Here is a 24,087-nt window from a genome sequence, read left to right on the forward strand (position 1 = left end):
AAGAAAAAGGGTTCTTATCTTTTGAAATGTTAGACACGATTTACTTCAAAATAATACAAAAAGGTGGGTATTAATGAGATTGTATTCACTGTGAAAGCCAGGTGACAGGGACGTGAAGGTTCACCACACCATACTCTTCTTTCCTGAAATTTTGAGGGTCTTGATAGGATGTGTCACCCAGAACCCCGCCTGACACAGAGCAGGGACCTGGTAAGCGACTAACTGAAACGGCCACGCAGCTCCTGCCTGGTCAGCACAGTGCCCGAGGGAGCCCATTCAGCACTGGAGACGGTTCCCAAACTGCTAAGCAACCCTCTACCCACCCACATCGGCCTCACTGTAGCTGCAGCGTCAGTACCGCCCTCTGGAAGATAAAAGGTTAACCCACAAGAAAGTCCTTCAAGCGCTTTCAGACCTAACTACTGACTTTATTCAAGAGCTGCCTTCACATTAAAATTCCTTCCACCAGCTAAGAAGGCTTTAATCCTAATGTTTCCATTTACCCCAAAATAAGTTAGTTCCTTCTGCCTCATGAACTGGAGTAAACACTAGAGTCATACACATACCCATTTTCATTAATGACTCTTTATTTAAACTTTCCAAGGATCCCAAACCCCATTTAAAAATTAAAATTGCAGGGTACTCCAATAAAAGCACATAAAACCCTCATGACTAGTATCACAATTCACGATACAGCTCTTACTGTGAGAAAGTTTATTTTACCTTTTATTACAAAGGCACAGAAGTCATCTGAGACCTCAGATATTAACCCCACTGCGTATTAATGTCACACTAATGGGCAACTTAACACAATTATTAAAGCTGATAGTACAGTTTTCCAACAATCCACACGTAGTTACAGATTCTCTCTTAAAAAAAATGCCTAAAAGAAGCACTAGGCCTTAAGACCAATACAGGCATAACAAAAGGGACCTGAAATTTTCTGCCAGGGCAGTTATATTTCTTGGTAGAATAAGACTTTAACAATGAAAGTCTATTACCGGCAACAGGCATACTGGACTCAACTTTGCCAAAGAAATGAGGAAATTCTAACAAGCTAAAAAAATACCTTCCATACGCTCCATGTGAAAGGCGTCCGGGGGTCATTCACAGACCTAAACTGCCGTCACCTCCCAGTCTTGACAGACGTGTGCCTCACCGGTCACAAGTAGTCCTGGGTTTCGCCTCAGTGGCGGCGCCGAGGCGGAGGCCCCTGCAGCCAGCGCACCGGGGCGGGCCGGCCGCCGGGCCCCTGCCTGTGGCGGCCTCCGGCCGGCCGGCTACCCTGCCCCTTGCTCGGCAGCCAGCTGGTCCTCCGGAGCCCCAGGGCTGGCTGCACTCTCGCTCGTCGGAACAGCCCTCTCTTTCCTCTTTTCTGCCGACACCTCCAGCCCCATCATCCTGAGATAGTGAAGCCGTTCATTCTTTGGCACAAAAGTTCGAATTGAGGCCTTTCCCCGCCATCCACACAGCACAATGGGGCACTGGAGCGTGTCCGGTTTCCTGTGAACAGAACGGCTCCGGGTAAGCATTAAGCATCCTCCTAACTGCACCGCAGGCAGTGCTAACACACAACCGCTCCCCAAAAGCACCCCGAAGCCACGGGGAAGGCATTTTAGTCTGTGATTCTACGGAGGCTTCTCTCAAAGGAAAACCAGCTTCCTTCCTCCTGTCCTGAAGAGTACCAACGCCCTTAGGTTGGCCAGGTTTTCCTTCTAAAAACTCACAGTGGAATAACCCCCAACTCTGCCGATTTCAAACACTTTCAGTGTTAGAATTTCCAAATACTTGCACCTTCGCCAATGTGAAGACCCATCTGTATGCCCCACCCTACCAACCGCCAGGAACTTGTCCTGTCCCTCGTGGCTCCTCGCAGCTCGCGGCCCACGTCTACAGATGAGCAAACTGAGGCCCCGCAGAGGCCGGATAACTGGGCCCAGGGTAACAGCGCCAGCCGGACGGGGCACCAGGACCGGGAGCCAGGACCACCATGCTTTCCGTACTCAATGCTTCCCGGAATTGGGTCTGGTCACCCACCCCCGTAACGGTACGATGCCCGGCACGCCGAGCCTGCCTGTGTCCAGCAAGCAGTGCCATCCAGGTCCAAACACCCTGCCTGCCCAACCGGCTTCCCAGGCGGCATCAACTCCCCTTTCTTAACTGGGAGGGTGGCTACTGTCTGTATTACGCATGTGCCCCTTACCAAGCACTGTGCGTATCAGCCTGTACCATGCATACTGTTATTTACTTTCTTTCAAACGTGACTCTGGTCTAGTTTTTAGGCTCCTAAAGCCCTCATTTAAGTAAACATGTGTCCCAAGCCTACCTGATGCCAGGCATCAGTGACACAGGCTGTGCATGGAACAAACAAGCGTTTCAGTCATATTTCTCAAAAAAACAAACAGAAAAAGAGAAGAGAAAGGCCTGAACCAGGAAGAGAGAAACCACTAAGAAAAGGAGATGGAAACACATCGGACCTTTCTATTTTTCTAGGACACTGAGTTGATAAAAAACGATGACAGGAAAATACCAGAAAATTCCCATACTCCCATTTTCTTCCTCTTTAAAATATCTAATTCCTGAAGCTGTCTTTTCACCTGTGTACTTCAACCAGTAGAAACCAGCATATGTGGAAAAGCGGACCCGCATCTTAAAACAGCCTACAGTTTTCTACGTGGGCCACACGAGCACTGTTACCTTACAACCCACCTGCCGTCTTACTCCTGGTCCCGCCCCCCCCAGGCTGCACCCCACAGACCATGCTGGGTGCCGGGACCTGGCCTCCCGTGCGAACTCCACCCAGGCTGCTGCCCAGCTGGTCCTGCCTTCCAGAGAAGCTGCCCAAACCCCTCTCCAGCCCAGACTCTGCTCTATCTCCTCCTTTGGAAATGGTGCTTTATTTGACAGAGGCAGCTGTTAAATGTAAACCAGTCTGGGGACGCGAACGCTGACTCTGCCACCCCCTTGCTGAGGACCCCTGGGCCCGACACCCAAGTCCTCTGTCTTGTTTCTGGCAAGCGCTGACCACGTGGGACCTGCTCCCCCTGCGAGGGGTGTCGCAGAGCAGTGGTCCCGTGGTCCCGAGGTGGCTGTCAGTCTAGCTAGGGGGGCCGGGCCCCCATGCCCCGGCCCAGAGCAACACTGCCTGGTACCTAACGGGTGATCCACAAACACCAGCCGAACCAACAGCCGAGGTGGAAGAACTCAACCTCTCTTGACTATCCTATCTGTACACTTTCTCTGTTTAAGGTAAAAATCAGAATTAGATTTCTAGGGCACAGAGAATAGGACTCTGCATTTTATCTTCTAAATAAAAATACACGTGGCTTGAAAGGAATGTTTTATCAAGATTATCTTCATGACATACGAGAATATTCCAGTTCTAAAATCTGCACAATACTATTTGAGAGGAACATCATAAAAGGCTTCTAAGACCACCCACCACCCCCCCACGGACAAGAACACGGAGGCTCCGAGGGCAGGAGCGTCTCACTTACGCGGGGTCCGGTTCGTACTTCAGGACGACACTGCCCTTGGCTGGAAGAGAAGCAGACACACACTGGTCGAGCTCTGCCAGCAGGGACACCTCCGCTGTGCACGTTTGTGTGCCCAGAGAACAGTAATCTAGACTCTTGGTCTCAGGGGTCTGGAGGCAGAAAAGAGGCCTTTCCGTCTAACTTCACAATGCCATCTGCAAGCCAGGCACCAAGTGGGGTCACGGGGACAGTGGGGAAGAGGCTCACGTCAGACCACTGAGAGACTGAAACACTCAGCAAGCCTCTCTCAGGAGCAGGGAGGTGGGGATTAACTACTGCTTGATTCTCAAAATTCAAGACTCAATAAATAACTGCTCCCACTCCCCGAAAGAGCACGGAACAACACATTAAAAAATGCCAAAAATTATGCTGCAGTCGTCCAAATGTAGGATTAAAAGAGAAAGAGAGCACACGTCCCCTCCTCCTTTAAAACAATCCCTACTTTGAACGCAGCCCTGCCTGGGGAGACGAGGAGGCCTCGGCCCGGCAAGCTCCTACTCCTCAGGCTTCAGGCCTGAACGTCAGGCATGAGACCACGTTAACTTCAATGACTGATTTGTGCCCTTTTCAGCCAACTGAGCCGGAAATAAGGAATAAGTTATAAAAAAGTAAGCAAGAAAGAAAAGAAAAACAGAACTAGAGTCCAAGTGGGATTATTTGTATTCTTAGGAGGAAACGTCACTCAGTGATTCGAGGTGGAAGTTTATGAAACAGAAAATCACGGATGTGACCGCCACCCGCAGAGCAGCAGGAACCTTGGGCAAGGACGCACATTCTACCGCAGGGCGCTGGTCAAGGTGCCAAACCAAGCCGACAGCCTGTGCTCGTCGGTCCCCTGGGCCTCGAGACGCAGACACACCCGAGCGCTGGGACCTGCCCTCTGCGTCCACGCGGGGCCCGGCCCTGGCTGCCGAGTGACAGTGGGCAGCCTGGGGCTCTGGCAGGCGGGCTGGCCGGGCCCCGACACCTGCACAGGTAACCGTGGAAGGCTGGCTCGGGGAAGAAGAGCAACCCCAGCAATGCCCTTGACCCTCAATGAAAGGGATTATCAGGTATGTCTCCAGAAATCCCTCCAAAAATCGACGCAAGCACTAAGAACAAAGTCACAACGTCCTGAAACATAGAAGTGAAAAAGCTCCATCAAGCAGGAACACCTACATCTTCACTATGTGTACGAGGACAAGCTGCGTCTCTACGCCAGCCAAACTGCTTACCCATGTCCTTGACTTGGCTGTATGCCTCACTGCTGAGTTTTCTAAAAAACGGATTTTCCTGGGTTAACAGAATTTTAACATCTTCCATGGAGACGATGATAATTCTTGAATTAATAAATGGATACAACGTATATATTCCCTGTGGGAATAAAGAGAGGTGGCCATTACGAATGGCAGCAATCACCACCCAGGCACGTTGAGGTGAGCCGCCGGCATCCGCGGGGTCTGGCCGGCCCCTCCCCTCACGGCAGCCCCTGGCAGGCGGGACGCCAGTGACACGTGGGACACACGCCAGCAAGCACAGCCCCACCCTAGCGCCCCGGGGAAGCTCAGTGTCCTCGAGAGCCCCCCTGGCAGAAGCCAGCCCGGCGCTCAGTGGTCCTGACCCGCCGGGCCGGCTCAGAAACACCCATCCACGCCTCCGCGGCCCCCACCGGCCGCGCTTACCTCCTGCGCCAACCGGAAAGCACAGTCGAACTCTTCACCGCTGTTGTTTCGACACCAGACTTTAACCCCAGTGTTAATAACCTGGGATGGAAAATATCAGATGAAACGCACGTAAGTGAAAGTCAGGATAATCGACTAAAATACTCCTTTCTACCACAAGGAGACAGAGCTCTAAGTAGCTGCTGAAAGAAGGAAAAAAGGAGTGGAAAATACTTCAAGAGTCATCTGACTAAAATAGACGTTCTCTTGGCCCAACCGATACTCTCACACGGCTTCGGTTTCTGTGGCTTATACGGACTGATAATTACAACAGACGTTAAAACCAAGAAACTCTGAGAACACAAGAATAGGTCAGCACACGTTCCACGGGCCATCAGGAGCAAGGATGCCGTCAGCCTGGAAACCCCAGCAGACACCCAGGAGAGGAAGGAAAGACGGCACCTGATGGCCCAGCCCTGTCCTGAGAACACTCTGACCTCGGGGACCTCCAGACCACACAGAGATGAGCAGCGTTAAACACGCAGGCAAGAGGGAACAAGCTGGGAAAACTGTAAAGCAAATGAGAAGAGGGCCCAGCAGTGGAAAAATTCTAAGGAAAATGGAAACAAACAAAGCCAAGCGCCCACAGGAGCAGCAGGCAGACGTCGGTCCCCCGTGACACAGACAGCGTGAGCCCAGTGGGGCGGACAGGACACGGCCAAGCAGCCTGTGTCTGGCAGCGGCTGACACCCCCGGGCAGCTCGGCTCCCCTCTGCCCACGACGCGCAGACTGGCAGGGCCGCGTCAGGACCGGCCCCTCCCACCCGAGTCCCAGCAGACGCGAAAGCACAGCGCCCTGAGCGCACGCGGGCCCCGGGGCTGCGTGAGCGGTACCTTCACCCTCTCGCTGTTGTTCAGCAGCACGTTTCTCAGCTCCTTGGACACCATGTAGAGCTGCCTTCTCTTCCCCTCCACGGTTCGAGTTAACAGATTCATCTTTGGGAAGGAAGGGCCCAAAGCATAAAATTTCCTGCGAAGAAGAAAGGGCTGCTTACAAGAGTTCCGTTCAGAATGTGACGAATGCCTCTTGGCAGCCTGCTCGCCCCGACAGGTCCCGCTCCTCAAAGCTGCTGTGGGTAAGGGTGCCGGCACTCTGCCGTGGACGCCCACCTTCACCCGCTTCACCTGGGCCTCCGGGAGCTTCGCCCGAGCGCAGCTAGATCTGGGACCTGCGTTAACAGATGTGACCTCCCCCCTCAACTGCTGCTCCAACACCACACCTGAGAGCACCCACCTGCTGCGTGGGCATTTGAGGAGGGATTTTTACAAACACAGGCAAAGGACCCGCTATCTACAAGACAATGAATGTAAGTGACCACTCTGGTTTAAAGATACCAAGTTCAACAAACAAGGAAGAGATGAACCCAAGACTGTTATCCTGAGCACCTTTCCCCTCTGTTCTACCTGGAAATCCCACCCAGACCCACTACTCTTCACTTCCTAACCAGGAACAAGGCGGGGAGCCCTGGCCGCAGCCCAGAGTTTTCCATCTCTCTATCATCTATACCTTTGGGCGGTTTAGGTTCTCTGATTACTGCTCACCTTAAATTGAAGGGTTCAGTAAACACCCTCTAAACCTTCATCCAGCTCTGACATGCGTCACAAAGGGGCTACATGAAAAACTACAGTTAAATGTGACCACACGTGCATTTCACCCTACGGTAAATTTAAAAGAAGAATTTAAAACGCTGAATTCATCCTTACTGGATAGGTGGGAATAATGGGTCGTCTTCAGGAATAAATACAAACGGATCTTCTTTAAATCCAAATAACTTCATTTTCTTAGATGGAGGAGGACTGAGAAGGGAATGGAGACGAGACGATCTGTCATCTGAGAAATGCCGCTAAATCCCAATAGCGCACGCCTCCGCCCGCCCAGCCCTCATCCCAGCTCCGTGCAGCGCGGGCTCTGTAGGGAAGTAGGTCTCTTCCCTCCAGAGGACAGCCCGCGGCATCCACCCTGGGGGTTCCTCAGCACTGAACCGTGTCCTATACAGCAAGGGCCTTCTCACCCCTGCAAAACCACCCCCGAGACAGCTCTGGGTTCCTGTTCAATCTACGAGGGCTGGGGAGACACGAGAACGTGAGCAACAAGACACGCCGTTTCTTACCCACACACACCATCTTTCTTATTTCCATTATTCTCTAAATTCTCAGCTCTTTCAGTTGCTTCTGTGTCACTAATCCCAGCGGCCGGTTTACTCTCCAGCTCCAAGGGGTGGGAGACGCTCTTTCCCATGGGGTCTGCTGGGCCCGGCTGCACAGGCCCCCGTGGCTCTGCAGACTCACCCTGCAGCTGGAACAGGGAGTAAGCTTGTTTAAACTCAGCCAACAACCTCCTCTGCCCTGATACAGGAAAAGACGGAACTCAAAACGTCGCAAAATCCATCCAAATGAATACAGCATCTCATGTACAAAAGAAAGACAACAGAATTTTTTTAAAACAAGTGTTTTAAATCTATCTGCTATTATAAGCAGAATTCATGGGCACTGATTCTAGTTTTAACTTCCCGTTTCCTAGCAAAGGCCAACAACGTCAGCTTGTCTTCACTCAGAAATGCTGCCGTGCATCTGCTCTGCGTGATGAGTCACATGCTGCCCCAAACACACTATCCGGGGCCGAGAAGACAAGGACATACATAAAGGACAGTGGAAACTCTCCCAGGACCCCTGGATAAACCGCTGTGGAGATTAGAAGAAAGATAGTAGAAAGATAAAGTGCACCTCCAGGGACCGAGAAACTACCTGTAGAAAAATGAACTTCTGATCCGGGATAACAGTATAAATTTGGCTTTAAGAATGTGTAAAACGTTTCACTTACATTAATTTTTTATGTATATTTTATATACGATCTTATATAAAAAAACTATTACATAACACATAGCACAGCGACTACAGGTAATAACACTGTTGCCTATTTCAAACTTCCTAAGAGGGCAGATCTCAAAAGTTCTCACCATGAGGAAAAGCATTCTGTAACTATGTATATACAAACAGAATCATTATGTCGTCCACCTGAACTAATATAGTGTTGTATGTCAATTACACCTCAACTTAATAAAACTCTTTAAAGCTACACGCCCTTTCTAACAGGTCACAAGATTGGTAAAAGTGGTAATTCTCAATCCCCATGAAGTGAGTTTATGAATTAGGACACTTGAACACAGAAAAGCTCAACGTGTCCCTCAATTCACAAAGCTATTAAGTGGACAAGTTGCTAAGGTCCTAAAGCTATTAACACTAGGCAACACTGCCTCCCAGAAAATGTACTCTATTTAATTGCTTAAAAAAAAAAAGGCGAAACAGAACAAACCCCCAAACCCTTTGACAAGGCTAGTGATGGTACGCATCCTTTCTATGCCCACCTGTGCCTGCCGTTCGGAGCCCGTCTCCCACGCCCCTCTGTGCAGGAGGCTTTTTCTGTTCCATCGCAATGGCCCAGATCTAATCCTGCCCCCTCACAAGGATACCAACAGCACTCTTGTCAGCATGGCTCTCCCTGGCTCCAATTCTGACTGTATTTACAAGCTCCATCACTTCAACTAGACAACGGCGTCCTGAAGACTGAGAATCTGAGTTATCAACGTGGCCCCAGCAGAGTCACGCTGGGCGAGCTCACAGGGCAGGCTGCCAAAACAGGTTTTCTCAGCTAAATGAATGAGGAACTGACACACTCAAAGGAGATAGAAGAAGTAGTAAGATTTAAATGAGCAAATGATACCAAGTTGTTCTAAAAAGTAAGATGCCACATCAGAGGTGGCACACTGAAGAAAAAGCTCAAAACCACTTAGGTGACAAAAATGTCAGCACAGCCCCAAGTGCAAGGGAATCTGACATACACGTATGCGACAGGCTCTGACCAGTACCCGTGTAGTGCAGCACCAGTCGTGCGCTTTGACCATGTCAGATGTGACCGGTGCCACGTAAGGTGCTTCTTAGAGTGAAAGTTCACTGTTTTTAAATCTCGGAACGAAAGCATGAAAAATATTTCACTAATAACTTACTTTAACTGCATGAAAATCACATTTTATTATACTGCGATAAATAAAATGTCATTAATCTCACTTTTTCGTTGACTTTTTAAAACGTGGCTGCAAGAAAATTTAAGTTACCGTGTGGCCGGCGTTCATGTGTTAGCGAGCACTGCTCCGAGCTCCAGGGCCCCATTCCCGACCGGGAGTGAGGGGCTGTGAGAGTCAGGGGCTCCGCCTCTGGGAAAACCTCTCCAACCTTACAAGCGCCGTGCCGACGGCCCGCAAATGCCACGTCGCTTCAGTGTGAGGCTGTGCCCCAAGCATTCGTCGGGATTAGCCATACCCCAGAGAACTGTTTCCTTTCTGTTTCTCCAGAGGCCAAGCATTACTTGTCCTCGTTTTCCAGCACGCACTGTGACCCCAGGCCATGTTCCACGGTCACGGAAGGAAGGCTGACGGACACGCTAACAAAGTTCCCCACGTTGATACACTGATAAAGGGGAGGAGAGCGCATCACACGGCAACCTTGTGTCAAGACTCAAGGCTGCCCTCTCCGAACCCCTCGGCTTCATGGCCTCCCTTACATAACCCAGGGGGCGGCTGAGGTTCGCTCAACAGGTCAGGCCCTATCTATGTCCACGTCAGCCAGGCCTGGACAGCTTGTCATGACCTCTCATGGCCAAGGCAAAGACAGGCTGGCCTGAGGTTGGCAGAGTTGTTCCGACTGAAAACTACCCACAGGAAGGCAGACAGACACTGGCCTGCAGGGCTTCTTTCTGATCCTAAACCACAGAGCAGTCGTCTTTATGACTTTCCAATTTTTATTAAAGAACTGGATTTAAGATATAGAAGAAATGCATTTCCCAACTCCGCCTTTTCCACCTCCCTTGTAAGACACTGCTGCTTTCTGGAAAACTCAAAATTTAAATTTAAGAACACCACCAGCACCGCCTCACACACAAAAACGCTCCACTGACCTCAGCCAGCTTCTGCCTCAACTGCACAAAAAGACCGCACGGTATGTTACGTTGTTTTGGAAGATGTTTACCTTTGGGGGACGTTTATTCCATGGCATTGAAGACTTTTTCACTAATACTGCCACGAAGAACCCTCCAGTGTTTTGATGATGTGGTAATATCCTAAGACTGAAACAAACAAAAAAAACACCCCACACAATTTACCGTTTTTAACTGATCCTAAGTACACTCTTTTGCTGTAAATATTCTCCCAGCCCTCACTGACAAAATCGTCAACGTGTAATGTGTAAAAAGTTAACGTACTGGCCAAAGTATTACCTAATTAAGTTCAAGCCATTTATTTTTTTGTTATTTACAAATGCTCAACGCCTGCAGCTCAGGCCCTGAGAACCTTACTTGCTGAAAAGCTCACACACGAGGGGTCGGCCACAGGCGCAGCCCAGACCACGCAGGACACGCCAGAGGTCCCACCTCCCCAGGAGCTCACCACCGCTCTAGGTGCATCGCCTGTGACTTCTCGGGGTCCTTTGGGGGGAACATGGTAGGCCGAATTTGGGTGTGTCTGCTGTGGAGAACATCATCCCACGCTGCAAACCACTGCCCATCCTTTGTCATCACCTGCAGGACGAGATGGGTGGGATTCTAGATTACCAGCCCCACCTAATAATAGGAAAAGTCAGAGTGGGCGATTCTCATTTCTCTCCAAAGCGAGGACTGTTTGCAAAGATAAAACTGAGACAACCTCTTATTCCATGAAACAGGACAATCGTTCTATAAAGCAGCATTTTCATTTTCCATGTGGGTTTTTATTTCTTTTTTAAAACAAGCCTCAGATTGTTCCTCGTTTAAAACTGAAAAGTGAATTGTTTCATATTGGAAACAAGGCTTGAATTCCAGCCAGTTAAAAGAAAAAAAGCAAAACTATACTTATGGGGATGAGAATAAACAAAGCTGACTTCTAATTGCAGAATAAAGACAGGAAAACTTTTCCAGGGCCAGAGAGAAATATTTGTGTAATCATACCATTTGTCATTAAACATAATTTTGAAATTGATTCTAAGCTGCATAACCAAATGTACTATTTATTCAAGTTACCCAACCGTGGGTGCTTTAAAACGTCCACAAGTCTAACAGGTCTATCGAGCTGATCTGCCCTTCTGAGTCAGAGACCTTGCAGAAAGACTACCTTCCACTGTGTGAGCCCAGGCATCCACTTTAGTCCTGGCAACTCAGAGGACACATCAGCAAGCTCCAAGGCACCTATGTATCAAACAAAAAACAAAAACAAAAATTCACATTATGCCCAGTGAAAGAAACTAATTATAAAAGATCACATATTGTATGATCCCATTTACAGGAAATGCCCAGGGAGGGCAGATCCACACAGGCAGAGAGCAGATTAGTGGTTCCTGGGGCGGGCGGGGGTGGGAACAGGGAGTGACTGCAAATGAGCTCTTCTCAAAAATGCAGTGAAGTCACTACAGATCACCGAACTGCACACTTAGAACAAGTGAATGTTACGTGCATAAATGACAACACAGTAAAGCTGCTGCGATAGGGAGCTGCAGAGTCCACACCGCGTCCGAGACAAACTCCACAGCAACAAGAGAAGCCACCACAATGAGAAGCCTGCACACCACAACAAAGAGTAGCCCCCATTCGCCACAACTAGAGAAAGCCCGCGCGCAGCAACAAAGACCCAACACAGCCAAAAATAAATAAATAAATTTATAAAAAGAAAAAAACAAAACAAAACACTGTGTCTACAGTAGCACTACTAAAAGAAGCTGTAAGTTGGGGCCATTACAGGAAACCTCTCAAATCAACTACCATCCACAGACCACAGACAGATCAGACAGTCTCAGGAAGAGGAAAATCCAACATAAGCTCCATGGAAGCTATGAAAAATGCAGGCAATCATGAAAACAGAGCGAAAGAATCCCCAAGGTGGAGGCCCAACAGTAAGAATAACCTTTGACAAAAGCATCACACTGACCTCCACTAGTACATCCAAATATTCTGGCTTTTAAAAAGCAAACACTAGATAATAGTGCAAGTGTACGAAAACTGGTTTTCTCAATCAAACACTGCCCTGGGCTCAGCAGTGACTTCCTGCCAGCATTTGGGTCAGAAGCTGCCAACGCTGGCCCAGCGCGTGTAGACTGAAAGCCTATCAGCCACCCTTCCCCCAGCTGAGTCTGAGGACTTCCAGGTGGGGACCACAGCCTCTCCAGTCGAAATCCCCAGCAACTGCAGAGTACAAGGCCCAGCCAAGGCCTACTGTCTGATGAAGCCACGTCCACACATGACGCCTCTACATGACGTCTACACATGACGGAGGACGGAGATGAGACATCTACAATGTGGTCTGGAGCAACCACGTGCAGAGATGGCTGTGAGAGCAAACCGGAGACTGGAAACCCACCTGCCTGGTAAGAAAGTAATTACAGAATAGGACACTAAGAGTTAAATGTACTGTCAAATTACATCGCCCACAGCCATCCTCTTCACATGCCTTTCGAAATAAAGTACCATCAAAAATGTAGAGCTCATAACCATGCAAGGAACACTGTTCAGAAATCACGTCTTTATGTAAGTATAGCAAAACAAAGTAAACACAACATAGTAAATTCAGGTCGAAAGGACCCCAAAGGTGCGAACAATCAGAGGGCTGACCACAAAGCACAGAGATCACTAGGCCACTAAGAATGGAACAGAAGCCTAGACGGTCTCGGATACCGCCTCAGGAAATGCACACCTGTTTCAACATCTGCATTTCAACTTGCTTCATACATAAGTAGAAAACTCGGTAGCATTCTATTCTGGAAATGTAGTTAGTTTGAAATTTCCAATTATTTCTGTTAAGGAGAAACTGACGGAAAGGTTAACATTTCAGCAAAAACATGAAAACATTATGAAATGTTCTTACAACCTGTCTGGTCCCTCAGTATAAAACAGTGTGATAAGACCTCACACCCATTAGGATGGTTACTATCAAAAAACAAAACAAAAAAAAACAACCACAACAACAAAAAAAACCCAGAAAATAAAAAGTGCTGGCGAGGATGTGGAGAAATTGGAACCCTTGTGCACTGTTGGTGGGAATATAAAATGGTGTAGCTGCTGTGGAAAACAGTATGGTGGGTCCTTAAAAATAAACACAGAATTACCATCTGGTGCAGCAATTCCACTTGTGTGTACGCACAAAAGAACTGAAGGCAGGGTCTAAAAGAGTTATTGGTACAGCCATGTTCAAAGCAGCGTTTATTCACAACAGCTAAAATGCAGAAGCAAAACCAAGTGTCCATCAACAGATTAATGGATAAACAAAATATGGTCTAAACATACAATGGAATATTTTCAGCCTTAAAAAGGAAGGAAATTCTGATATACTATATAACATGGGTAAACTTTGAGCACATTATCCGAAAAGAAGTAAGCCAGTCAGTCACAAAACAACAATACTGTAATGATTTCACTCAAAGGAGATATCTAGAGTGGTCAAAGTCACAGAGACAGAAAAATAATGGGGGGGCGGGTGGGCAGAGGGGATACTGGGGAGTCGTTTAATGGGTCCAGAATTTCAGTTTAGCACGGTGAAGAGCTCTGGAAATTGGCTACACAACAATGGGAATGTAGTTAACACTATCGAACTATATATTTTTAAATAGTTAAGATGGTACATTTCTAAGTTATGTAAGTTTTACCACAATTTTTTAAAAAATGCAACAGTGTGGTAAGGATCTGACATAACCTTTCAAACTTAGAGAAACAAAATGGGCAAACTGCATAATTCACGAAATACAACAAACCCATCATATAAGCATGTTTTTAATCAGGGATACCTCATTTTAGGGTTTATGGGCTAATCACACAAACGAATGTAGAAATACAGAAAAACACACTATAGCAATAAAGGTTTTGAAAAGTACATACATACTCTTATTGAAAGATCATCATGCACTTACCTTCACTCTTTTCCAGTAAAGATGCTATGACTGCTTCATCTTCAATGGGGTTTAGTGAACACGTAGAATACACCATCCTGCCGCCTTCCACTAGCTGTTCAGCGCCCCGAGTTGCAATCCGCAGCTGTAAACTAAGGGCCGGAGACTAGGTTACCCTAGGTTACCCTATGTGCCGAGCACATCCGCACGGCACATACGTCATAGGCACTGACTATAGCACATATTCATTACAAATTTTATGACAGACATAATAAAATATAAAATACTCTATGCAAGGTGAACAACTCCCATATAAAGAAAAAAATAACAACAAAAATTTTAAGATTTTAAGCGAAGTTAGAGTAACCCTATATAAGATGTTCCCTGTTTATCTAAAAAGCACCTATTTATAGATGTTGTTACTATATGTTGTTGTTACTGTTCTGTTAACCTTTCCCAACATGCCAACAAGCAAAGCATAAAGCTGATTAACAACTGAATTCAATACAGTAGCTAAATTTCACTATTAAAAAGTCTCCATACTTATAGAAATATTTGCTTTTTCTTTCCATGAGCAGTTTGCATCTCTTAGTACATTATAATCCCAATTGCCTGTTTCACAAAAACAGTAGTAAGTTTTTAACAGAGAAACAAAATTTCCTGAAGTTATTTATGGTAAATATTCATTAGTACCCTCTAGATCACCCATAGTTCTATTATTTGTATAATTTTAATGTTAAGTGAAAAAAAAAAGCAAAGCTCTGTAGACAGTACAATCAAAACAGCTATTTTAAAAATCCCTCTGCACGGAAAAACACTATAATACACCAGGCATGACAGAAATTATCTCTGAGTTATAAGAGTTTCTTTTTCCTTTCACTTCTAAGAACTTTCCAAATTTTCTTTAAAGACAACCAAAACATATTTCTGAGAGGTCAAAATGTTAAGCAAAATAATTCAACACAAAAGAACTGAAAACAGAGAGGAGAAATATTAGTAAGAAATGGTCATTTCATGGAAAACACATGTTTGAAATGTTAAAGGAAACTTTTATAAAAGGCATTCTCAATAAACGTGTACCTGAAATGTATACAACCTTCAGTTCCCTACTCTTGAGAGGTTTTAAAAACAACTACTTCTGACAAATAAGCAAACTCGCATGAAGGTGGCCATTAACATTCTGAGGCTTACAGTCAATCAGCTAAAGCTCTGGATGCCCAGGTAATTCAACCATAAACCTTCACTAATCTCTTAGTCACACAGGGCTACCAATTACACAGTTTATTTACCCATGCAGCTGCAAGCTGTTTAAGGTGCTCCACTTTTTCCAGACGTCAATGTTTTTTCTCATAGTGCCATCTCCACTGCAAAGAAAGATATTTAAGAACTTAAAACTCTGAACCGGTAAGATGATCACAGCTTAACAAATATGTCATATTCCAGTTAAATTACAAAACAGGTATCATTATGATTATTATAAACACCAATTAGCAAACAATCCAAATTCTCACAAGCTACAATAAACTTTCTATTTTTGTTTTGGGGACACTCTAGTACAATAAACTAATTGCACTTCAATTTCAATGCAATAAGGAAATAAAGATTTGAAAAGAACACCTCTCTCAACAAAGAGATAGTAATTTGTTTCCATTTGAGAAAAAATACTAGCAAAACTAATCTTCAGACCTAGGACACAGAACCTTTTGAGCCTGCTACTTAGAAAAGAAACTTGGCTATTCAACAGTAACATTTTAATCAGAATTACAAGAATAATGATAAACTTACACTCATAAAGGATTCCCACAGCAAATTCAATTAAGCCAATTTAATTTCTTTACCAAGATTTTTCTATATATCACACTTAAACATTTTTAAATTTCTGCTTTTACTTAATGGAAATCATTTACATGTAAATTCCATAATACAGAGTTGATCAATTAATCTTTCTGTCCACATCTAATTTTATCTACTCAGAATTTGAGTAATTCCTGTGTCTGCTGACTTTCTCTGTAAAATTTAATTTTCCTTGATGGTCTAGTCACATGTCCTTGAGGTGAAGGGTCTGCAGGATGGAAACGTCCTATACGATATAATTGCTTTCAAATAACATCCCTTGCTTGTATGGTGGTGGCTTAAATTCTAATTCCCTCAACTTACAACTCAGAGCTCATGAGGTCACGTCTTTCTCACAGTATGATATCTGTGATCGAAAGAACACAGGGGTGGGAAAAATCAGTTTTTCTGACCCAAAGGAAAACTAAAAAGCTGCCATCTAAAAAGAAAGGAACGTAGCTCATGACCTATTTCAATTTTTTGAAGGAGAATTCTTTCGGTATTTGACAGGCAGTCACACTCAGTGCTAATGAGTTCTGCCACCAGCAGTAATCTGCCCCGTGTTTAAATAAGACAGGATTTAATTCCGATGTGTCATATTTAAACACTGTGTTTAGTGCTAACAAAGTTCTGTGGCAGCATTTGTACTATGGTCTCAACAAAGTCAAGTGTTCAGAAGGTATTAAACATGTGTGACACCAGTGCCTATGTCACTGCCTCCAGGAAATTAACAGACATTTTAAGTTTTATTCTCTTCTTTTTGGAAAAACTCAGTTATTCAGCTATGCCATGAAATTCTTTTATAGGTAAACCCAAAAAATCTAAAATTAATTTGTAAAATTTCAAGAAAGCTATGTGTACAAATACAGATGAGTTTCCCAAAGGTTGGAACCCCTGAGTTTCTCTGTGCTACACAAGATTCACCATAGAAGCCCAATGTGATCACGTATTATCCTATGACAAGTATCCTACATACTCACCGGAAGTAAGCACAAGCAAATCGCTCCCGGCACTAACATCCTGAAATGCCTGTTAACGAGGCTTTATGATGACGCTGCTTGCCTCTCAGGTATCTTCTTTGTGTCCCTTTTTAAGACGATCAAAACCACCCCCTTGGGCTTCCCTGGTGGCGCAGTGGTTGAGAATCTGCCTGCCAATGCAGGGGACACGGGTTCGAGGCCTGGTCTGGAAAGATCCCACATGCCGCGGAGCAACTGGGCCAGTGAGCCACAACTACTGAGCCTGCGCGTCTGGAGCCTGTGCTCCGCAACAAGAGAGGCCGCGATAGTGAGAGGCCCGCGCACCGCGATGAAGAGTGGCCCCCGCCTGCCACAACTAGAGAAGGCCCTCGCACAGAAACGAAGACTCAACACAGCCAAAAATAAATAAATAAATAAAATTAAAAAAAAAAAAAAAAAAAAACCACCCCGTCTGATCTCTTCGTTCTGTTTATCACTAAAATTGAGTTTCTGTCTTCTGATTTACGCTCACAGTGTCTCTCTCTTCAAACCAGGTGCCACAAGCTTCATACCTGCAATTGCATGCGCGCCGTGTGCAGATTCACTTTAGACTATACCTGATCTGGTTTCGAGTGGACTCTGGGCTTTCTGGCCTCTGAATCATACCTGCAAGGGACGTCACATAAGATGCGGTCGTAGAAGAGAGCCTCCTTCTTCCCGTTCACATCCACCTGGAGCCGAGGGATGCAGGAGGCGTCGTGGTTGACCACCATGATGCAGGGGCTGCCCAGCCGCTTGGCCTGGTGCACAAGCAGGTAACAGCGCTTGTTGTCCACGTCATTCGCGATGACAAACCCCTCTGGGAACGCAAAGCTGTGCGTCAGGTGAAGGGTGGCGTAAGTGGAGCAATTTCCTGAAATGCGCAACCTCTAGGTGGGCAGGTGAGACGGGCAACTGAGCAAACTTAAGACCGAGCTTCAGATTTGCTAGAACTAGGGACGTGGTCCAGAAAAAGGAACCAGGTGGCTTGGCATGGATTTTACAGTCACTTAAAATGTCAAAACTTCAAAATTCATCTGTTCAACAATTATTCACTTTGTACCAATTACTGTGGCAAAAGTAACGTTTCCATTATTAACTATTAACTAAAAAGGAGGGTGAGGGGAGAAAGATGTAGAAAACAACAAAATCCCCCAACAAGTGTTTAAAATAGTGCACATGTGCTGGGCCTCCATTCTAGACTCTGCGAATCCACTTCCTGGGGAGGGGCCGAGGCCCCTGAGGGTCAACCCGCTCCCTGGGAGGCTCTGACCTTCGCAATCTTACATAATGTCCTCCAAGTTCAAGACAGATGTCCCATTTCGTATGTGATGTCTGGTAATGTCACAGAACTTACCTATTAAATGGCGGTGGGATTTGAACCTGGGGAGTCTGACAGCAGCTCTGAACAACTACACTCTCCTGCCTCTCACACAGGTAGTAAACAGTCAAAAGGAAACAAAAACCCCAATGTGAGACTGTTACTACTGAAAACTCAGAGGGCAATCTACCTACTGTGGCTTTAAAAAGAAACACCACTTGCTTTTATAGAAAATACACGGAATCCTAAAGTAAAGGCCCTCCCCACAGTGCCCGTGCGGGTCTGAGGACACGTGACAGGTGTGCACAGCGTCCAGCTCTACTTTCAGAGACACAAAACCCATCTGCCTGATGCCTCCTGTGTTACGCTCTTTTCCTTGGCTACAACCCACCAAAGTAGCACCCCTACCCTTCAAACACCAGCCCAGTGCATACCTGGGAAAGGCACGCTCATGTCGGCATGCAGCATCTCGATGAGCTGTGTGGTCTTTGATCCAGGTGCTGCGCACATATCTAAAATCTACTGAAAAGCAAGAAAGTGTCTGATGTTCTTCTTTTGATAAATCAATCATCCTACATTTAATTTAGAATGACTTAAAATTAGTTTTTCATTTCTATTTCACAACCCAAACACATATATTTATAGAATGAATCTATAGCATATTATATTGAACTTCCAGGAGTCTAATGTTATATAATGTCCCCAAACCACAGAAGGATAAAGATACTTACTCCACAGGGGATAGGAACAAAATGGCACTAGACACCAGCGAAAGCAATACATTTAGGGATGATGAGTAAAGATGCTAAGTGCGAGAAGCAGTATAACAAGATGCTACGAGGCAGGGCTAGCGGGGTTCAAGTCTCAGCTCAGTCACTGGTGACTAGTTTGTGACTTCAGGCTCCACTTTTCTTTGCCTCCTTCCCCTCATCTGGAAAAATGGGGACAGCGATAGCATCTACCCTCACAGGGATATGTGGATAATAAAGTGAATCGATCCACAAAAAGAACTAGAGCAATGCTCAGCATTCAACAAGTCCTCAATACACGTTCACTATGACTTTCAACCGATTTAGTCAATCAAGAACACTGAAGATGGTCTGAGTAGTAAGTAAAGAAACTGAGTTGTAAAAATTGCAAAAAGAACCTAAAATAAAATATATGTCATTCTCCACTTTACCCAAAGTGAAAAGGAAAACAGAAATGACTGACTATATAAAGAAAAAAAGGTCTCAACAAAACAGAGAGACACAAACACTGATAGTAGCCTACCCACCCGAATTTTCTATTCAATGCACGATACCTTATGGTGAGGGTGAGCATTAAGCAACAGTGGTGGAATCATGCTAACGGCTTCTTGACGACTGATGTTTCCCTTAGAAAATAAAATTTTTTAAAAATCAGCAATGGCATTAAGAAAGGCAGAAAAAAATTAATGTTGGGCGTTATTTCCAATGCAACAGGAAAATACCATATAATTATACACAGAACACAAAAGTTAGTACTATCACATAGACAGTAAGTAAAACAGATTTTTATACTAGTGGATAAATGGTTGATACCAAAAGACTAAGTAAGGATGACCGTTAGTATCAAAACAACATTAGAATATTAGAAATTCAAGTATAACACGAGCACAGGACAGGACAGAAAGTCCCCGTCAGAAGTTTCATAGCTGAAACTGTAAGTTCTATTTCTTAGTTCTCCTGTTTCCAGAACAGCCCACGCCTGCTTTGTATTCCTGAGAACTGTCCCCATCAACCACTGCCCCCATGTTTCCTGTGGAAGAGAGAGAATAATTAAAACTCCTCACTAAACCAACCATCCTCCAGATCTTCACTCGTGGGTCAGGACATCTGTTAAAATGTGCAGCTGTTCAGATTCGGACAAAGTTTCTCAGTGAAATCCAGCACTTGTGTCAATCACAACTCTATTTTAACAGCTTAGGACTAAACACTTAACAAAAAGCCAAAACAGCATCAGCTGCCAGGAGGCTTCTGCTTCTTTACAACCTGGGGCCCCTGCCCTGGAAAGGTCGCCCAAGCAGCCATCACTCATCTTACACCTGCGCCCCTGACTGTCAGAACCTAAACACAGGCCTCCACTCACACCTGTTCCTTTCACCTCATGGGTTTCCGGCAAGCACTGCACCTGAGAGGACTGAACCAGGACTGCCGCGCCAGGGGCACGGACCCCAAGTTCTGCGTTACACCTGTGATTCTGATGAGGCGGCCTTCTGTTTTCACCCGAGCTGTCAGAGCATTCACGTAGGACGAGGATGTCAGGCCCTTGGCTGGACACCCCAGCAGGTGGTCCCTGGATTCACGGACACTCTTTGCAGCCAACTTCGAACAACCCAGGGAGTATTGCACCCTGCTGACTCCTGATCAAAAATCTGGACTGGTTCCCGACAATACACGCCACCAACACTAAATAAACTACAGTGTCCTCTACCTTTCAAAGCTGCCCAAACCCAGCTCTTCATGACCTACCGGACTGTGTATCCCTCCATTCCCCACAAACCCTCTGCTCTGTTGAAGTTCGAGCCTAGATTGCTAACACATCCACGCAGATTAAAAGCCGAGCCAGAGAACCCCTCCTTGTATGAGCCCGAGCACAGAGCCGGGCCCGTGGTGGTGCTCAGCTCTGTTTACTTCTTACCAGGGTGGGGATGGGGGTGGGAAACCAGGCAAGCGGAGCCCAGGTTGCCAGGTTACCAAGCTGGACACAGAGCCCCAGGGGGGGACAGCTCTACCCTGGACTGAGTAGCTACTAGAACGGAGCGAGGTGAAAGGTTTCTAAATTGGTTATGGCTTCAAGGCAAGAAACATGGGAAGCACGATAGTCCTGTCAGCTGGATACAGAAGCTCAGAGGTGACACACAGAGGTTTCCTTGGCTAGAAAAAGGAGATTGGAAAATAGCAAGGGGCAGCTTCTGATTTTAAATGTGAGACTATTAAGAATGTCAAAAAAACTGAAAGTAAACTGCAAAGCTTACAACATCCAAATTTTATGGGCATTCACTCAATCATGTGTTACACGCGGGAACAGCTATTTTGTTGGGGAAGACGTGATGCTAAAGGTTAGAAGTTCAGTGACGGAACCGCAATCAGGGAACCTGGGATGGCTGTGGAGCCGAGAGGGCGAAGGCGAGGTCGCTTTACGAGAACCAAAGCTGTCGTATTTAGGTCTTGTTTGTCCGTCCGGCAAAGGTGGGGTAAAACACTTTAATAAAATACACACGGCCGTGAGAACATATGACTTTCTCCGCGGGAAAGACACGTGGCACGCGCACCTCGGAAGGACGTGAGAGCAGACAGGGCAGCTGCTCTGGAGTGAGGCCCATGGAGCAGGGCGCTGTGCCCACCCCGGGGCTGCGGCCGCCCCAACCCGGAGTGGCCAGAAACAAGGAGCCGCGCCGGCATCTGTGGCGGTGCCCGCCGGACGTTTCCCGGTCAGAGGAGCCACACAAGAGAGCAGCTGCGTAAGTTACCAGAAATTCAGGGGGCGACACACACTTCAGCGGGTCTTCTCCGGGCCTCGGCCACCTCACTACTCCCAGTGGCACGTATGGTTAAAATAAAACTACGGGACTGATACTGAGGCCCATTTAAAGTTTCAAGGGAACCAGCAAACGTAGAGGTATCTACTCACAGATTCAGTTTCGCTAACCAGAAACTGGTGAAACTTTTCCAATTGTGGAGACTTTCTCAAGATTTTTCGACTTAAGTTTGTGTGCCAGGCAAGTTCTTCAGGATACCTGACCGAAAAGAAAGCAAAACATTTATGGGTTATGTTAAAGCGGCCTCTTCACACTTCTTGCTTATACAGGTCATAAGCCAAACGAGACACCCAGCTGTGTTCCGGCCGCTCAGGCCCGCGCTCGCGTGACGGCCGGCAGCACCGTGAGAGCTCTGGGACACAGGGCGCACTCTCGCTGCCCCGTGGCCCCGGCACAGGCGGCCTGGGCGCTCTGAGAGACACACGCACACGACGCCACTGAGAAGTTATGGTGACGCACATCCACGATCTGATGAAATGGGAGACTCCCACCCCGCTGCTCTCCACTGTGGTGAGCTAACGTAACGGCACGGAGGCCAACAGAGGACATAAGGCGACGAATTACTTATAAAGTGCAGATCACACAGAATCAAAGTAATGCCGTAGGGCAGGTATTAGAATGTTTGACAAACGTTTGATTACCATCTTTTTAACTATATTTTTCACTATTTCCAAAACAAACCAGTCCAATAATGTACTGAAACGTTTTACATACCAAAAACCCTTGGACATCACCAATGCATTAACTTGAGCTCCTAGGCTGCTACTTATACAGACCTAAGAATGAAGCTTCTCCTGCCATTTCTGGGAATATATTTGAACCGTCTACAAATCACGCCATCACTGATTAGGAAGTGTGTGCTTTTTCATCGCAGCTTGCACCTGCCCACCCACTGAGCTCCAGCTGCACAGGTCAGTACACGGATAGGACACATGGGGCCACGCTCAGCATAACGTGGCACTCGGTGACAAATCAAACCGAACTCATTGTTAACTCTGAGGTACAATAATGAGCTCAACTTAACAATGCAGGGTCACAATGTTTCCACGTGTCAAACTGCAGCTAAGGTGACAGCCATGAAAATGAAGCCGGGACACCTGTAAAACAACACATCTGACTGCTTTGAAACTGATTATTTGACAGACGCAAACTCAGGCTTAAGATCTGAAGACACTGCTCAACTGTCATGTTATCATGAGATACATTTGAAAAATACTTTCCACCAAATAATGAAGATTAAACTGGCTGAATCTGTTCACAGCCACCCTCCAAATGTCCCGGTGCTTTGTTTCTATCTCATATGCCTGTTTCTCTCTTCAATATTTAACCTGTTTCAAATATACAGAACCAAAATGCAATCATACTTATCGGATAGTTTCAAAAAGTTTAGCTTTAAATACTCCCTTTGGCCTCACTAGAGGTGAATGGCAGCGATTCACTCAGGTTGGCTCCAGCTGTAGAACTGAAGAAAACCTGCTGCCCCACTGCTACCTTTGCTGATACCCAAACGTCTACTGGCAACCCTAAATTGTCTGTGACTGATGACGGCACACATGCCAGTTACTACTTTACCAAGCCACCAAACACCACTAATTTGAATGCTGCCTGCCACTATTTATTGTACGTTGCTGAAGTTTCATTTTCAAATAGAGACAGCAGTCTCTAGATATAACTTGAGGGAACATTTCCTTATGTGCCTTACAGGTTGAATTTCTAGTAGTTAAAATGTAAATTTATTATTATAAGAATAAAATTCGATTGTAAGTTATTATGATTGTGAAAGCTCTTACTCTTATGAGAAAAATATTTAAGAACTTTTAGACAATTAAATACAAAGACAGACAATTAAAATGAAAAAGTATGTTTCTTATATAGCTTTAGGAACAACTCTTTTGAGCTAACAAATGTTTATGAAAATCTTCACAGATTTCAACATCAAACAATCTTAAAAAACTGTATTTAATTTATAGTTATGTAATCCAGATTTAGCTCCTGAGTCTTTAAAGTCCTATTTGCAAACTTGTTGTATCTTTTAAGGATAAATTAAAAGCACCACTGTCCCCTTTGTCCCTAAAAAATTCTTAAGAGAAACAGTCTCTAAATATATACAACACCTATGATAAATCATCTTCAACCCAGACATTTAAAAAGAACACAAACAGCATGACAATAAGGTGTGTTCTCAACAACTGTCAAAACAAGGTCTCTTAAAAAATGCTTTAGGATAATTCCTTACAGC

At 45.8% G+C, this 24,087-nt stretch overlaps 1 protein-coding gene across 2 annotated transcripts in view; it reads right to left on the bottom strand.

Annotated features, from left to right (window-relative positions):
• Positions 1–699: 699 nt before the first annotated feature.
• NSUN2 (NOP2/Sun RNA methyltransferase 2) overlaps positions 700–24,087 on the bottom strand; it is a 28,371-nt gene continuing 4,983 nt past the window's right edge. Inside the window, exons 4-19 of one of the 2 annotated variants that reach the window (XM_068535130.1) lie at positions 21,941–22,046; positions 19,590–19,661; positions 18,721–18,805; positions 17,593–17,785; positions 15,424–15,498; positions 14,156–14,286; positions 11,374–11,447; positions 10,675–10,805; positions 10,259–10,355; positions 7,348–7,532; positions 6,941–7,033; positions 6,071–6,206; positions 5,198–5,278; positions 4,751–4,889; positions 3,498–3,537; positions 700–1,503 (exon numbers count right to left, since the gene is read on the bottom strand). In XM_068535130.1, the coding sequence (XP_068391231.1) occupies positions 1,281–1,503; positions 3,498–3,537; positions 4,751–4,889; positions 5,198–5,278; positions 6,071–6,206; positions 6,941–7,033; positions 7,348–7,532; positions 10,259–10,355; positions 10,675–10,805; positions 11,374–11,447; positions 14,156–14,286; positions 15,424–15,498; positions 17,593–17,785; positions 18,721–18,805; positions 19,590–19,661; positions 21,941–22,046 (1,861 nt within the window). In that variant the 3' untranslated portion in view covers positions 700–1,280. The remainder of the gene's footprint in view (positions 1,504–3,497; positions 3,538–4,750; positions 4,890–5,197; positions 5,279–6,070; positions 6,207–6,940; positions 7,034–7,347; positions 7,533–10,258; positions 10,356–10,674; positions 10,806–11,373; positions 11,448–14,155; positions 14,287–15,423; positions 15,499–17,592; positions 17,786–18,720; positions 18,806–19,589; positions 19,662–21,940; positions 22,047–24,087) is intronic. The other variant, XM_068535129.1, reaches the window with a different exon arrangement.

The sequence above is a fragment of the Eschrichtius robustus genome, chromosome 2, assembly GCF_028021215.1.
Source record: "Eschrichtius robustus isolate mEscRob2 chromosome 2, mEscRob2.pri, whole genome shotgun sequence".
NCBI classification, from domain to species: Eukaryota; Metazoa; Chordata; class Mammalia; order Artiodactyla; family Eschrichtiidae; genus Eschrichtius; species Eschrichtius robustus.